This window comes from Pelophylax lessonae (assembly GCF_965119305.1).
Source record: "Pelophylax lessonae genome assembly, chromosome: 1".
NCBI lineage: Eukaryota > Metazoa > Chordata > Amphibia > Anura > Ranidae > Pelophylax > Pelophylax lessonae.
Window position 1 is genome coordinate 680,724,169 of NC_138768.1, and position 17,785 is coordinate 680,741,953.

At 44.4% G+C, this 17,785-nt stretch overlaps 1 protein-coding gene across 2 annotated transcripts in view; it reads left to right on the forward strand.

Moving 5' to 3' along the window:
* Window positions 1–17,785, forward strand: part of TMEM144 (transmembrane protein 144) — a 98,790-nt gene that overhangs the window by 45,485 nt on the left and 35,520 nt on the right. For both annotated transcript variants that reach the window (XM_082262110.1, XM_082262109.1), the window contains 3 exons: window positions 1,925–2,024; window positions 11,174–11,254; window positions 11,479–11,560. In XM_082262110.1, the coding sequence (XP_082118236.1) occupies window positions 1,925–2,024; window positions 11,174–11,254; window positions 11,479–11,560 (263 nt within the window). The remainder of the gene's footprint in view (window positions 1–1,924; window positions 2,025–11,173; window positions 11,255–11,478; window positions 11,561–17,785) is intronic.

The window sequence follows — 17,785 nt, forward strand, 5'->3', positions numbered from 1 at the left end:
CAAGGTTTTTCCTTTTTTGGTGCACAAATAAAAAAAGACCGAAAAGTTTGAAAAAAAGTTTTTTTGCTTAGGTTATAAAATTTTGTAAATAGATACGTTTTTTCCTGCACTGATGACGCCGCACTGACAGGCACTGATGAGGAGACACTGATGAGGAGACACTGATGAGGAGACACTGATGGGGTGGCACTGATATGCAGCACTGATAGGTAGCACTGATATGCAGCACTGATGGGCACTGCTATGTGGCACTGATGGGCACTGATAGGCAGCACTGGTGGGCAATAATGGGCACTGGTGGGCGGCACTGATGGCAATAATGGGCACTGGTGGGCAGCACTGATAGATGACATTGGTGGGCAGCACTGATAGGGAGGGCACCACTGGCAGGCTCTCTGAGCCCTGATTGCCATCCCTGGTGGCCATGGTGGGCATCCCTGGTGGCCATGGTGGGCATCCCTGGTGGTCATGGGTGGGCATCCCTGGTGGCTCTAGTGGCACCCCCCCCTCCCAGGGCTGCACTGGTAATCAATGTTCTGATTACCAGCACAGACCCCCCCCTGTGATCAGTGAGTAATTAGAAAAACTCACTGATCCCCCTGGCTGCAGCACAGATCATCTTCTTCTCCTCACTGACAGGATCTGTGTGAGGAGAAGAAGAGATCAAAGCCGTTACAACGGCTGTATTTACATTACATGACGGCTATGATTGGACACAGCCATCATGTGATCAGGAGGGCCAATCACAGGGCCCTCCTGCCGCAACTTGTTGTTCTGTGTCCGAGGGACACAGGCACATCGAGATCGCGCCGCTGCGTTCCGGAACGTCCGATCAGAAGGACGAGACTCCCACCCGGCCGTATATGTACAGTGGCCGGGTGAGAGGTGGTCAATACAGAAATATTGGCTCACTGAAAAGTATGTCCATGTACAGTATAGTGTGTACTCCATACTTGGTCTGGGCTCTTTTTGCAAGAATTACTCCTTCAATGCAGTGTGGCATGGAGGTGATCAGCCTGTGGCACTGCTGAGGTGTTATGGAAGCCCAGGTTGCTTTGATAGCGGCCTTCAACTCATCTGCATTGTTGGGTCTGGTGTCTCTCCTCTTCCTCTTGACCATACCCCACAGATTCTCTATGGGGTTTAGGTCAGGGGATTTTGCTGGCCTGTCGAGCACAGTGAAACCATGATCATTAAACCAGGTATTGGTATTTTGGCAGTGTGGGCTGTTGCCAAGTTCTGGTGGAAAATGAATCAGCATTCTCTATAAAGCTGGTCAGCAGAGGGAAGCATGACATGTTCTAGAATTTCCTGGAAGAAGGCTGCGATGACTTTGGACTTGATAAAATACAGTGGACCAATACCAGCAGATGGCATAGCTCCACAAATCATCACAGACTATGGAAAATGTTTCCATTTAATTTGAAAATCAAGATCCCAGAGTCTGGAGGAAGAGGTACAAAATCCAAGTTGCATGAGGTCCAGTATGAAGTTTCCATATTCACTGAGGATTTTGGGAGACATGTCATCTGCTGGTGTTGGTCCACTGTGTTTTTATCAAATTCAAACTCCGCTCAGCCCTCTATACATAGATGGATACATAGGCTAACATAGAGGTGCTTTTACAGTCGGAAACTCCTAAAAAAGGTGTTTTCAAGTCCTATGTGCTTGAGGCCTAAAAATAAACCACTACATAGAAGCATGTCAGGTACGCAAAGGCATTTCAATGTAAGAAGGCTTTAATCAGAGCCCTTTAACAACAGCACAAGGCCTTTCTATCAGAGGTTCTTGTCAAACTTTATACCCAAGTTCTTCATGGTAAAAGCAATCTTTGTCCATCCAGCTTTAGTTCATGTTCCTAACAAACATTTGCTAATTGCTCTTGCAAGTTAATTTAGTAATTTGTATTGTTTTATATGTGCAGGTAATATTACAGTTGTTCCAATTGTGAAAACCGTAGGACTTGGGTTAGGCCTTCTCCTATGGGCTTCTACCAACCTTCTCACTGGCTGGGCAAGTTCAAGGTATTTATATTTTATCTGTAGGTATATCAAATGTATTTTAAAAGCAGCCAATTCTTTGAATTTGTTTTAGTCTGTGTAATTGTCTGTACAGCAGGCGTTATATAATTTTCTTTTTCAATTTCCATTAGATTTACCTTCAACTAAGTAATGCAAGGGCCTGCCTGATTGCATACAAATTGAAAGTTTTTAGGTTTGACCTCACAGGAAATGGTTTTGGTAAATCTAAAGAAAAGTTGTACAAGAAAATGATATAATGCAGGGCTCAAAATTTAAAGTCCTGAGCTACTAGCCAGGCCTTAAGGGTTACTCGCCACCAGTTGCCCCACCCAACTCCTACCCTGCCCCGCCCCTAATTCCGCCCCTAAACACGCCATAAAATTATACTGTTAAATGTTTTTGCATAAATGCAGAAGTTACAAAAATAAATATTAATAACAACGTTTTCATTGCCCATCAGTGCAGCCTAATCAGTGCCCATCAAGGGTCTGGAACCCCCACATCACCATCCTAGTACCCTCCCCCCCAAAATTTCACCTCCTAGAACAAATCCTACCCGTCAAATCCTCCCCCCATCAAAATTTTCCCCCTAGCACAAAAAAACCCATTATTCCTACTGGCACAAACCCCCCCCCCCCCAATACCCCTTTTTAACAGCCCCAAGACTTCCTGTTCTGGCACAAATCCATCCCCCCACCCCATTCCAATAATCTCTATAAGGGCAATCCCCAAATCCCCACTCCTGGCACAAATCCTCACCCCCCCAGCACGAATCACTCCTCCTAGCACCCTCCCCCCCAATTCCCCTGCTAGAAGAAATCTTATATTGTCACCTCTCAAATTCCCCATCCCAGCACAACCCCGCTCCCCCCCCCATATCGATCCCACTTAGAAGTAATCATCTTCTCCCCACCCCTCCTAGTACAAATACTTTTTGGGGGATTGTCCCTGGGGGGAGGGGGTTGGAATAAGAGAATTTGTAGCATGAGGGGTGGGGAGAAGATGATTACTTCTAGGTGGGATCAATATGGGAGGGGGGTTGTGCTAAGAGGGGGGGGGACTGTGCTGAGATGGGGGGGTTGTGCTAGGAGGGGGGATTGTGCTGAGATGGGGGGGTTGTGCTAGGAGGGGAGGGACTGTGCTGAGATGGGGGGATTGTGCTAGGAGGGGGGGGGGCTGTGCTGAGATGGGGGGGTTGTGCTAGGAGGGGGGGATTGTGCTGAGATGGGGGGGACTGTGCTGAGATGGGGGGTTGTGCTAGGAGGGGGGGGACTGTGCTGAGATGGGGGGGTTGTGCTAGGAGGGGGGGGCTGTGCTGAGATGGGGGGGTTGTGCTAGGAGGGGGGGGGCTGTGCTGAGATGGGGGGGTTGTGCTAGGAGGGGGGGGACTGTGCTGAGATGGGGGGGCTGTGCTAGGAGGGAGGGGGGGATTGTGCTGAGATGGGAATTTGGGAGGTGACAGGATAAGATTTGTACCCCAGTGTAGTTCACCCTTTCCTCCAGCATGTCACAGACCTCAGATACAGCACCTGTGATACCAGATACATCGCTCTGTGATCCTCCTCTTCTTATGTCAGAGCGGAGGAGGAGCGGAGGAGAAGCCTATTCCTATTCCTAAAGCTTTGCACGGACAGCTGGCGGGAGAGATGCGGCTGCAGAAGCAGAAGGGGAAGAAGATTGCAGCTCAGGAAGGACACTGCATGTCAGATCGGGACTATACAGAGTTTGTTACCCGCCCCCTTTCCACATTGCTTGCTTTGACTCGGAGGACAGGGGATAACAAACTCTGTATAGTCCCGATCTGACACCCAGTGTCCTTCCTGAGCCGCAATCTTCTACCCCTTCTGCAGCCGCATCTCTCCCGAGCTGTCCGTGCAAAGCTTTAGGAATTAATTGTCTTCTCCTCCGCTCCACCTCCACTCTGACTCAGGGGAGAAGTCCCGATCTGACAGGAGTGTGTGAAGCCCGGCAAGAAGACAGAGAGAGCGCATCCCGCTCTCTCCTGTCACAGAAACACTCCTGGCAGCGCCCCTCCACCTCCCATGACACAGACGCCCAGCCAGAGCAGCCATCCATCCATCCATCCCACCCTACCTTGTACCGATGTACTGCCGATTTTTCCAACTTGGGCTTGAACCCCTCCATCAGTCCTGCTGGCCGGATAATGTCGGAGCGGCGGATCATCCCGCTCAGCTTTAATTGTAATTGGCGGGCGCTCGCTGACATACACAGTCCCGCCTCCTAGCCCGGCTTCTTTGATAGACAGAACACGTCCTGGTTGGCCAGGTGTTCTGTCTATCAAAGAAGCCGCGCTAGGAGACGGAACTGTGTATGTCGGCGAGCGCCCGGCCATTACAATTAAAGCTGAGCGGGATGATCCGCCGCTGACATTATCCAATCCTTCGGCGGCTTTCCTCTCCTCTCTTCCCCTGGCAGTAGCTCGCCATACATAATTTTCCACTCGCAAAATGCGAGTAGGCGAGTGGAAAATTTGAGGGCTGATATAATGCATGGCCAGCCTTAGGCGGGTGAGGGAGAGGCAGCACTCTCTCACATGTCTGGCCTTCACATGTGCTGAAAAGGAACATGTTGACTGGAGGAAAGAGCAGAGAGATACCCTTTTTAATTGGTTGCTATGTAAACAAGGCAGATCTCTGTTCTGACAGGGGGAAGAGATGGATTATTATTCTTACAAAGAAGGGACTAGGATCCATCTCTTCCCCTAGTGAAATTACCCACCACACTTTACACCCAAAAACACTGTCGCAGCAACACAGTTAACCCATTGATCACTCTAGATGTTTTACCCCTTCCCAAACCAAAAATAAAATAACTGGCGCACAACGGGGAATAAATATCACCAGGGGCTATACTAATGTCACTGGACACACAATTAACCAGAGTGAATGATAATCAGTAAAAAGGGCAGATTGAGAAATCCATGTATGGCAAAGTCCATAAAAAAGTCCATAAAAGTCCATAAAAAGCTCAAGGTGCACTCCTGAGGCAGCTCTAGTGACAAGTAGAAGATTTGCTTGGGGCCAACTAGAAGAAAACACAGGCGCCACTCTAAGTGCAGTAACTTGAAACTTTTTTATTTGGATAAACCGCTAGATAGGGGGGTACTCACAAAAGGGATGATTGAAACAGCTCATAAAACACACTCCGGTAAGGATCAGGATGGCTCGAGCGGTGACAAGTAGACAGGCTGTAGCGGCCTGAGGAAGGAGCGCATGCTCCGAGAACGCGTCGCCGGCGCCATGACGTAATCACGCTCGCGGAAGTGACGACGGACGGTCATCTGAGTGTCCCCGGGACAAGGAAGTGCGGCAGCTACCGCTACAGCCTGTCTACTTGTCACCGCTCGAGCCATCCTGATCCTTACCGGAGTGTGTTTTATGAGCTGTTTCAATCATCCCTTTTGTGAGTACCCCCCTATCTAGCGGTTTATCCAAATAAAAAAGTTTCAAGTTACTGCACTTAGAGTGGTGCCTGTGTTTTCTTCTAGTATACCCCTTCCCAGCCAGTGTCAGTACAGTGACAGTGCATATTTTTAGCACTAGTCATTTTATTAGTGTCACTGATCCCCACACAGTGTCAGTTAGTGTCTGATTGTCAGCCGCAATATTGCAGTCCTGCTATAAGTCACTGATCACCACCATAAATCATATAAAACAAAAAAAGTTCCATAAATAATTACCACAGTTTGTAGACGCTATAACGTTTGTGTAAACCAATCAATCAATCAATATATGCTTATTGAGGTTTTTTTTTTTTTTTTTTTTACCAAAGAACGTAAAGCAGAATACATATTAGCCTACATTTGGAAAGAAATTTCTATTCAAGTCCTATTAATCCCAGAAAAGTCCAACGTTGCACCTCCGTGAATGTGCTCCAGTGAACCACCACCAAAAGATGGCAAGCCTCTCGCTTGCCATCTTTTGTTGGTGGTTCACTGGAACCACCAACAAAAGATGGCTCCTAACTTTTTTTAGCTGGCTCCTAGATTTCAGGCAAATTTGTCAAGCCCTGTATATATGTATGTATGTATATTCTATCTCTATCTGAATAGAATATATTGGCACACTATCTTGTGGTACTTGTTTTTGAATGTTTTGGGTTATGTAGCCATTTTGTTTTTGTTCACACAGGTGAAGACTTTACTTATTTTTTTTTGACATTGCACTTATTTCTTATAGGGCTCTTTCACATGGCTGCTCCGTGTGAAAGCTCTGCTGCGGTCCTTTTTTTTTTTTTCCACGGAGCGGATGAAATTTCTGTCATCCGCTCCGTATGCTCGCATATCATCCCATCCGTTTGCGGATGATATGCGGACCTAATGTAAGTCTATGGGGATTGCGGATGTCAGCGGATGACACCGCTGACATCCGATTTTCCTTTCTTTCCGTTGTTTGAACGGAACAATAATAGGGTTTTGTTCAGTTCCAAAAAACGGAACAGAACTGACAGGAAGAAAATCGGATGTCAGCGGATGGTATTCCGCTGACATCCGCAATGCCATTGACTTACATTATGTCCGCAAATCATCCGCAAAAAATAGGATGATTTGTGGACATAAGGAGCGCCCGTGTGAAAGGGCCCATACACATTTTTTTGCACCCAGTGTTCAGGGTGTATTTTGTTGCAGCAGTTATTTTATTCCCATTTAGTTAGCGCACCTATTTTTCTTTTTTTTTTTTTCTTTCTAACACATGAACATGGTTTGATCTAAAGCCCCGTACACATGTAGCGATTGTCGGCCGTAAATATTCGGCCGCCGAGCGATCGGCCGATTGTCGGCTTGTTAGTATGATGCTTCCGTGAACCGACAGCGACTTTTCGGCCGAACAGAATCGGGTGTGCAGGCATTAAAATTTTTGTTGGCCAACACCAGAACGGCCGATTGTTCGCCAGTCAGTACAGAATTCGGCCGACAAACAGCCGATTAGCAAGACTGGGCATGCTCAGAAAAGAAAAAACACACGGAAAGTTAACCATCACATGACATCACTACTGCAGTCGGCTGTTGTTGGCCGACAAAATTCATGTGCAGTCTTTTGCAGTTTTCAACCGACAGGACAGCATCGGACAAAAGACGGCCGATCGTTCGCCCGACATTCGGTACGTGTGTACGGGGCTTTAACCATTCCATTGTAGCTCTTGCTGTATGTTTAGGGTCATTGTCCTGCTGGAAGGGGAACCTCCACCCCAGTCTCAAGTCTTTTGGAAACTCTAACAAGTTTTCTTGTCACATGATCCCTGATGACGTCGGATGCATTCTGACGAAACGGATAGGGTGGGACTAAGAGGTGACACGCCACTTCCGCTTTTTGGAACGCAGGTGGCGCTCAGTGCTGTGCCCCCTGCTTTTTACATGCTTGAGAACATTCATCTGTTGTAAGTGCAATTTTAGTTGATTTAATAAAATGTTAGGACGTATTACGCTATGAGGGGCCTATCTCTTTTTCAATTATACATCGTACTCTGAACATCTATACATATACTGACTTGCTCTTCCGGATGTTTATGGATTTGGGAATATTATTCATGCTGATTTTGACTACCTGCAAGGGGGGGTCAAAGCCATCTGGCGAGTATTTTTGCACATGTAAAGGTCGGTGGAGAAGGGACACACCAGCTCACGGGTGATTTCTTGGTTTGGATGGTCTTGGAGGAGATCAAACACATTTGGGATTGTGTTGTTTGCAGCAATTAATTGGGACTTTTGTGCACTTTGCTTTACTCTTCACAATTTTGTATTTTAATTTATTTTACATTTTAATACATTCAATATATTATTATTCACTGGAAGCGCGGCCAATATATATATTTTTTTATTCATTTGTTAAGCCTTTGTTTTTATGACATGCTGCTTTATGTATATAATTGAATCACTATTTTTTTTTTTTTGGGTAATTTTTTTTTTACGCAAGTGTAGGGGTATTAAGTTACTTCATTCATCACTTTATTTTTCCCTGACCCTCTGGTGTGTTCCTTGGCCTTCATGACGCTGTTTGTTTACTAAGACTCTCTAACAAACCTCTAAGGGCTTCACAGAACAGCTGTGTTTTATACTGAGATTAAATTACACACAGGTGGACTCTATATACTAGGCTATAGGCTCCACCTCCTGCAGGAAACACAAGCACCCACAAGTTTAATAAGGCCACCCTAGGCTGGCCCTTCAGTTGTACAAAGAGTGCCCTTCAGTTCTTGTGTTTCCTGCATCCTGAAAACACTGGCACTGGAGGGGAGCACACATTCCCAGTTTGTTATTTTCAGACACTCCTCTTTTTTTTTTTTTTTTTTTTCAGGGCACGCGTCCCTCGATACCTCCTTCACTCCCCCAGTGCTCTAGCTGACGAAGCAGTCAGTCACAGGTATCCTGGGAGGGAAGAAGGACCCGAGGAGTACAGGATTCCCTGAAAAACTCCCAACGAACCTGAGCACCCCCCCTACACCAGATATGTGGACAGGAGAGGGGGGTTCTGCCCTTTTTGTCCCCCCACCCTTACTTTAGGTTAAGCTAAGGATGGGGTAAGAGCCCAGAAAAACGCTCACTGTGCAGCGACCAGGAAATCCTGTGTCAGGCTGCATGTTCCACTGAGACGCTCTTGCCATTAGGCAGGTTCGCGCAGGAGGAAGGGACACTAGGGGTCTCCCCTTTTCCCCCCGCAGCACGCCAACACTCTGCTGGTCTGTCTTCCAGTGTGTCCATTTGGATCATGGCCGCCTGGGGTGAAATGAATGCACCATTGGGTGGCTTTTTCTGGCGAGGGGGGGGGGGGGGAGAGAATCAGCAGCTCACTGCCTGTCCCAGAAGGGACACCAAAAGGAGGCAATAACAAATCTAGTACAGATCCAAAAACTGAAACATAGCCTAGTAAGTCACCAGCCCATAAAGAAGGAACCAATCAATCAGAACACCTGAGTGTACTCTGCTAAAGAGGGAGGAAGAACCACATGCAAAGTGAGTGGGCATATGATCATCAGACGTGCATAATAACCATACAATATTTTGATAAGGACAAGGTTCTTATACATAGATACTTGTGTATAATATGTTGTTGTAATTCCCAATGGGGCTAAAATAGGTGACTAAAACTGACTGAAAGTGAAACGGTGCCCAAAGCAGTGACCACCAGATGACATAATGTGAAATAATGTGATGGATAAAGAGAGTATACCCAAAATATACTGTAATGTGATGGGTAAAGAAAGAGTATACCCAAAATATACTGTGGACCTGGAAAGCCAGGTTCAAAAGTGACGACAAAAAAAGGGGAAAATACACCAGATCCAAGAAAGATACCTGCAAGTGATAAAAAGAAAAAAGTGCACTAGTAAACTAACACACCAAAAATGCTTACTGTAGCAAGAGAGAGTAGTGTCACAGCAATCCGCAAAAAATATTAGTGCAAAAAAAAAACACTTCTAAAGTAAGTTACCCTGTGTCCCCATCAAGACAGAACCTGCATAGTGAGATCCAATCTAAGAAATGGTGATCATACAGGAGCAGGCACTGGCTAAATAGCCAAAGAGCCCACTTGTCCCCTCCCCTCTAGCATTACAATGGCAGGAAGTCACCATTGGGCTCATGCACATAGAGAGGAGGTGCGCAAGATGCCATCCAGCAAGTGCAGCAGGAACCCTCATCGAAGACTGGAGAGAGGGAGCCATGGCAACCAACACGCACGCACGCCGGGGGCCCCCATACGTGCCATCACACACTATCTATCTCCATTGAGAGGAGACAGAATGTAATGCCAAGCCCATCCGCCCCCTAGAGCATAGCGAAAGGGGGCGTAAAGCCAGATATGCAAGTGGAATCACCCAGGAGACATCTAGAGTCAAAGTGGGAAAGAGGAACGGGAAATTCCCACTATCCCAACACCAATTGGATATGTGGCAAGGGGGGCTTGCAACTCCTGCGAGGGTGGGTGAAAGACAAGTGACCGAACGGGGAGGGAGAAGGAAGAAAAAGGGGAAGCTCCAGATCTCCCAGTGGTATAAAAGACATATTCCACATCCAGGATAAACCTAAATATAGATAATGAAAAATGCAAGATATTTAAAATATGCGAAAAGAGAAAAATGTATACATGGTACCTTTACACTAGAAAATTATTTCAAACCTGTAGGAAGGGCTTAAATGATGTGGTTTGATTCAATCCCAGGGCATAAGTTGCCCTGAGTGAATGTATCCACTGCATTTCTCTCTGTAAGATACGTCTGTCCCAATCAACCCCTCATGGATCCTGTGGGACATGTTCCAAGGCTAAAAATCGCACCTTGAAGGAACAATAGGCATGACCGCAGGCTGCGTGCCTCCCTTTGGGGTATATAGATCTCCTATCTCAATTGCATATATATGATCGTATATACGTCTCCAAAAATCTCTGAAGGTTTTTCCCACATAGTAAGCCCCGCATTCACACCTCATGAGGTAGACTATCCCTTCCGTCTTGCAATTTACACATTTTTTTGGGAAAATGTTTTTTCCTGTTGGGTAAAGTGATATTTTTGTTGGTGCTAATATATTTGCAGTAGACACATCTGCCCCATTTATAGGTGCCCTTCAGCGGGTTGCTTTTCAAATTAGATCCCGGGAAGTGACTATGCACTAATTTGTCCTTCAAAGACTGGGCTCGTCTAAACACCATGGTCGGTTGAGATTAAACAAATTTGGAGGAAATAGGGTCCTGTGTCAACAAATACCAATATCTCTGTAAAATGGATTTCAACTTTACATGTTGAGAGTTAAAACTGGTAATGAATCTAACCATATTTTTGGGCTTCTTGGTCTTTTTTTTTCAAAAGTACAGCTTCTCTGGATTGACTTTTGGTACTATTATAGGCCCTCACCAGGCACTTTTTACTGTATCCTCTGGCCTGAAGTCTATCCCTTAACAACTTGGCCTCCATTTCAAAAGTTTCATTATCTTTTGCGCTTTAGACAAAGGTATTGTCCATATGTGATGGAACGTATGAGTGGGGTGGAATGTGCGCTACTGGCATGTAAATGTAGTATTGCCTGCAGTGGGCTTGCGATATAAAGCACTAGAGATGCTTCCATCATCGTCCTTTACAAAATGTACAATTTTGGTCAATTAAACGCAAGATAAAGTATCTAATCTGTTTTTTTTCCCCAGGTTTGGCATGTTTGGAATCGATCCAGAAGAAGTTCACAGGCCGTCTTTAAACTATGCAGGAGCTGGACTTTCTGCACTAAGGTAATGTTTCTCATTTGATGCATGAACATTTTTATGTGTTTTAGAAAATCAATATGCATTGTCTATAATGCCTATATTATTGTAATTTAAAATTCATGAAATGTCGTGTTTTCACAGAATTATTTTAATGATTTTAAAATAAACTTGCTCTTTATGATGATGATTTGTTACTTGTGTTTGTTAAAAAATATAAGATTAATATGTGCAGAATATTTGTCTTACAGTGCAGTTATTTTCCTGTTTGTGAAAACTGACATTAAACCTGTTACATCTGAACCAGAAGCAACTCCACTTCTAATCAATAGTGTATGTATTACAAAGTCAAAGCAGCATTTATTACTTGCTTTTATGTGTTGTGTATTCCACATGAAGAGTTCCCAGCTGCTTACTGTCAGTCAGAGCTAGTTAACGAGAAAATACATTACCTATAACTTATTTAATGGTTTACTTATATGCATTAGTGTAAGCAGTATGACAGTTTTATTTAGGAAACCAGTCCAGAACCAGTGATCCTTATGGCTACAGTTTGAGTTTATTAATTAATAACTAATTAATGCACTAATAAACATGTATCTCGTGCATTTTCACATGCCTGAATCAATACTTGTGATGTGCCATTTAGCATGCTGTATGGCATTTTGGATCATTTGCTTGGCAAAGTAAAGGGACTCAATATGGCAAGGAATAGTACAAATAATTTTATACAAGCACAAAACATTTGACACAGAAACCAGGACCCAGTATCCAATAAAAACGCAATTTTATTGTGCAATTTCACTCACAAGAATCAGAAACAATTAGCACAACTATCATAAAACCTGCCCTGCTTGTGGTGTGCGTGATGCCGTCACAGGCAGGCTCCGTCTGACCATTTAATGTGAATAAATGTCTTCAAGCGAATGCAGGTTGCTGTGATACCCATAGGGCCCAGCCTACCTGAGATGTCACCAAGCTCTCCACGAGCCAAGCAGCAAGGCAAGTGTTAGTGCCGGTTCACACTGAAGCGGCACGACTTCGGGGGCGACCTGTGAAGTCGCGTGCACCGCGACTTCGGCACGACTTGCACGGACTTCACAGAATGAATGTCTATGCAAGTCGCTCCAGGTCGCCCCGAAGTAGTACAGGAACCTTTTTCTAAGTCGGAGCGACTTGTGTCGCTCCTATTAGAACGGTTCCCGTACCACACAATGGACCGCGACTTGTCAGGCTGACAAGTCGCCTGACAAGTCATATTAGTGTGAATGGACACTTATGATACTTGCATCAGACTGATTGTTTCCGATTCTTTTGAGAGTAAACATACACAATAAATATGTGTTTTTATTTAAAACGGGGCCATGGGTTTTGTGAATGTTCTTTTCCAGTGACATTACATTTTGATCGATGTGGTGACTTGCCGGAGTCCAAAGAATGGTGGAAAGGCGCTAGAATCATCTAGTGATTTAGGTTGCTGAATACATATTCTAGGCTGCTGCTGGTAGATCCTGGGTCCATTTTTTATCTGTGCTAGATAAACCTCCTATAACTTAACCGCTTCCATACTGGACCAATTCTGGCATTCCTCTCCTACATGTTAATGTCAAAATGTTTTTGCTAGAAAATTACTCCGAACCACCAAACTTTATATATAATTTTTTAGCAGAGACCCTAGGGAATAAAGTGGCGGTCGTTGCAATTTTTTGTCACACGGTTTTTGCACAGCAATTTTTCAAACATCATTTTCTTGGGGGGAAAAAAAAAACACTTTCATAAATTAAAAAAAAAACAAAACACAAAACATGAAAGTTAGCCCAATTTATTTGTATAATGTGAAAAATTATGTTATGCCGAGTAAATAGATGCCTAACGTGTCACATTTTAAAATTGCGCATGCTCGTGGAATGGCGCCAAACTTCAGGCCTTAAAAATCTCCATAAGTTACGCTTTAAAAATGTTTACAGGTTACCAGTTACAGAGTAACTACAGAGTAGCACTAGAATTTTTGCTCTTGCTCTAACATTCGCGGCAATACCTCACCTCACGTGTGTGGTTTGAACATCCTTTACATATGTGGGTGCGACCTACGTATGCCTTCGTTTTTGCATGCGAGCATGAGGGGACACTTTCCCTTTTTAATTTTTGTTGTGTTTTTTTTTTTTTATTTAATTTTTTTTTTTTATTCCTATTACAAGGAATGTAAACATCCCTTGTATTAGGAATAGGGCATGACAAGTCCTCTTTACGGAGAGATCTGGGGTCCCCAGATCTCTCCTCCTAGTGGAAAGCATGAGATCAAAAAAAAAAAAGATTTCAGCTAAAAAAGAAATGGCAGTGTTTACATCTGCCAGCGCCGGAAGTGAGGTCATGGCATTGCTCCCAGCCTCTGAGGATCATAGAGATGGTAAACTTACGACGCCGACCGTTTCATTCTCGCCTGTTCAGTCAGCGAGCCGGGAGAAGCACCGGAGAGCAGGGACGTCCGCTCCCGCCACCTCTAAAAGAAATCAAGCGGTTAAACGGACGCTATGAGGGCTTTTACTTTGCAGGGAATCGCCTGCAGAAAAAAAAAGATATCTGATTGATGCCTGCATTTGCAGGCATCATTCAGACATCTCCACTCAAAGCCCAGGACGTCATATGACGTCCTATGGTATGGAAGTGGTTTAAGTGATTGTAAAGTCTTGTTTTTTTTTAAATTAAAAATAACAAACATGTTATACTTACCTGCTCTGTTGCAGTGGATTTGCACAGAGCAGCCCAGATACTTCTTTTCTCGGGTCCCTCTTCAGCTCTCCTGGCCCCTCCTTCCTGTTCACTGACCCCACAGCAAGCCGCTTGCTATGGAGGCACCTGAGCCGTGTCTTGAGGGATCCCCAGATCAGCAAGACACTGAGGGCTGCAAAGTGCCTTGTGGAACATTTAAAAAAAACGTGAGCTGGCAACTACAAAGCTTAAAGCAAAGCAGCAACAAATGGGTACCCCTGAGCATGCACCAATAAATGATGTATCTGTAATTATTACCTAGCATATATTAATTAATTGTGTGTAATAATAAATATAGTACTACTTCCAAAGATGGCTAGTCCTTTTGAGGTCGGAGAGCGACAGGATGTTTTCTTCTGAGGTGCTCGTGCATTGCAGTTGTGCTGCCGTGGTACGCCATTTCGGTTTTGCAAAGGGAACAAAGGACCATTTTATCTGGCCTCTGTTTAAAGAATGCCCATACTTTTGATAATCGTGGTTTAGCTTTTTGTGGTAGACTGGAACTTTCTCCATTCCCAGGAGCAGAAGCCGCCATTACGGCTATTACAAGCGAGATAAGTGTGACCCGTCAACGCCTTTCACGCATGCCGACGTATTTCCGTAGTTGACGTAATCGGTTGCAGCACTAGTGTGTGTGTGTGTGTGTGTATATATGTATATGTGTGTAATATATATATATATATATATATATATCATTCAATTTGATTGCATATGTTGTACATGTTGTACTTTATTTATTGCATCACATAAGTTGCATGCGTGTTTGCACTATATTGCACGTTTAGGATTTGAGCAATTGATTTCTTTTTTTTTTTCTGTTAAAGTTTTATTGAAGATAAAACAAAGTACAAACACAGAAGTGCAACTTGGGAGCAATTACAAATACATAAACAAGGAAAGGAATGAAAAACAAAAAGCTTATCACGAGTACAAAATAAAAGGTTGAAGCCATTTGTCTGGGTGGGAAGTAGGAAACCGATATTTCTTAGGGAGCAAACACAACCACAGTGACTGGTCATGGTCAGAATAAATAATGAATCGTAGCAATTAGGCGTACTCAATCACCCCGGGGAGTGCAGAGAAAACCCGAGTATGGACCACAGCGGTACCATTAGAGGCGAAGGAAAAAACCAGGTTGATTAACCACTTTACCGCTAAGTACTGTAATAGTACTGCGGCAAAGTGGCTCATTCCCATCCGACGACGTAGACCTACGTCGTCAGACTCCTCCCCTGTAGGCGGCGCTCTCAAATGAAAACAGCGGGAGTCGGGCCAGGGGAGGAGCAGCGGCGATCGCCGCTGCTCTGCCCCGATCGTCGGGGATCTAGTGTGGAGATCCGCCCGCCTGTGTTAACACAAGCGGGCGGATCTCCTCAGTGACAGGGAGTGACAGATCGGACTGTTCAGCATAGCTGGACATCCGATCTGTCCCTGTCTCACACAGTCCCCTCCCCCCCCACACGTCAGTAAGCACCAGGCATACATTAACCCCTCCCTCTCCAATAAAGTTAACCCTTCCCTGCCAGTGTCATTTTTAAAGTAACAGTGCATAAGTATAGCACTGATTACTATAGAAATGTCACTGGTACCCCCAAAAGTGTCAAAAATGTCAGTCAAGGGTCCGATCTGTCCGCCCCAATGTCGCAGTCCCGCAAAAAAAATCGCAGATCGCCGCCATTACGCGTTAAAAAAAAAAACACCAAAAATGACAAAAATCTTTCCCTTTGTTAGTAAACGCAATAACTTTTGCGCAAACCAATCAAAATACGCTTATTGCGATTTTTTTTTTTACCAAACATATGTAGCAGAAAACAAATTGGCAAAAAATTTAAAAAAAAATTGGTTTTTACATCTTTTTTGGGGGGAATTTTATATAAAAAAAATGTGAAAAATATTGTTATTTTCTCAAAATAAACGCTATTTTTTTGTTTATAGCGCAAAAAGTAAAAATCGCACAGGTGATCAAATACCACCAAAAGAAAGCTCTGTTTGTGGGGAAAAAAGGACGTCAATTTCGTTTGGGTACTGTGTCGCACGACCGCGCAATTGTCAGTTAAAGTCGCACAGCGCCGAATCGCAAAAAGTGGCCCAGACGTAAGACAGCAAAATGCTCTAGTGGTAAAGTGGTTAAGCCTGCCCTTGTTTTATATATATATATATATATATATATATATATATATATATATATACAGTGGGTACAGAAAGTATTCAGACCCCCTTAAATTTTTCACTCTTTGTTATATTGCAGCCATTTGCTAAAATCATTTAAGTTCATTCTTCTTCCTCATGAATGTACACATAGCACCCCATACTGACAGAAAAACACAGAATTGTTGACATTGTTGCAGATTTATTAAAAAAGAAAAACTGAAATATCACATGGTCCTAAGTATTCAGACCCTTTGCTGTGACACTCATATATTTAACTCAGGTGCTTTCCATTTTTTCCGATCATCCTTGAGATGGTTCTACACCTTCATTTGAGTCCAGCTGTGTTTGATTATACTGATTGGACTTGATTAGGAAAGTCACACACCTGTCTATATAAGACCTTCCAGATCACAATGCATGTCAGAGCAAATGAGAATCATGAGGTCAAAGGAACTGCCTGAAGAGCTCAGAGACAGAATTGTGGCAAGGCACAGATCTGGCCAAGGTTACAAAAAGATTTCTGCTGCAATTAAGGTTCCTAAGAGCACAGTGGCCTCCATAATCCTCAAATGGAAGACGTTTGGGACGACCAGAACCCTTCCTAGAGCTGGCCGTCCGGCCAAACTGAGCTATCGGGGGAGAAGAGCCTTGGTGAGAGAGGTAAAGAAGAACCCAAAGATCACTGTGGCTGAGCTCCAGAGATGCAGTCAGGAGATGGGAGAAAGTTGTAGAAAGTCAACCATCACTGCAGCCCTCCACCAGTCGGGGCTTTATGGCAGAGTGGCATGACGGAAGCCTCTCCTCAGTGTAAGACACATGAAAGCCCGCATGGAGTTTGCTAAAAAACACCTGAAGGACTCCAAGATGGTGAAAAATAAGATTCTCTGGTCTGATGAGACCAAAATATAACTTTTTGGCCTTAATTCTAAGCGGTATGTGTGGAGAAAACCAGGCACTGCTCATCACCTGTCCAATACAGTCCCAACAGTGAAGCATGGTGGTGGCAGCATCATGCTGTGGGGGTGTTTTTCAGCTGCAGGGACAGGACGACTGGTTGCAATCGAGGGAAAGATGAATGCGGCCAAGTACAGGGATATCCTGGGCAAAAACCTTCTCCAGAGTGCTCTGGACCTCAGACTGGGCCAAAGGTTTACCTTCCAACAAGACAATGACCCTAAGCACACAGCTAAAATAACGAAGGAGTGGCTTCACAACAACTCCGTGACTGTTCTTGAATGGCCCAGCCAGAGCCCTGACTTAAACCCAATTGAGCATCTCTGGAGAGACCTAAAAATGGCTGTCCACCAACGTTTACCATCCAACCTGACAGAACTGGAGAGGATCTGCAAGGAGGAATGGCAGAGGATCCCCAAATCCAGGTGTGAAAGACTTGTTGCATCTTTCCCAAAAAGACTCCTGGCTGTATTAGATCAAAAGGGGGCTTCTACTAAATACTGAGCAAAGGGTCTGAATACTTAGGACCATGTGATATTTCAGTTTTTCTTTTTTAATAAATCTGCAACAATGTCAACAATTCTGTGTTTTTCTTTCAGTATGGGGTGCTATGTGTACATTCATGAGGAAGAAGAATGAACCTAAATTTTAGCAAATGGCTGCAATATAACAAAGAGTGAAAAA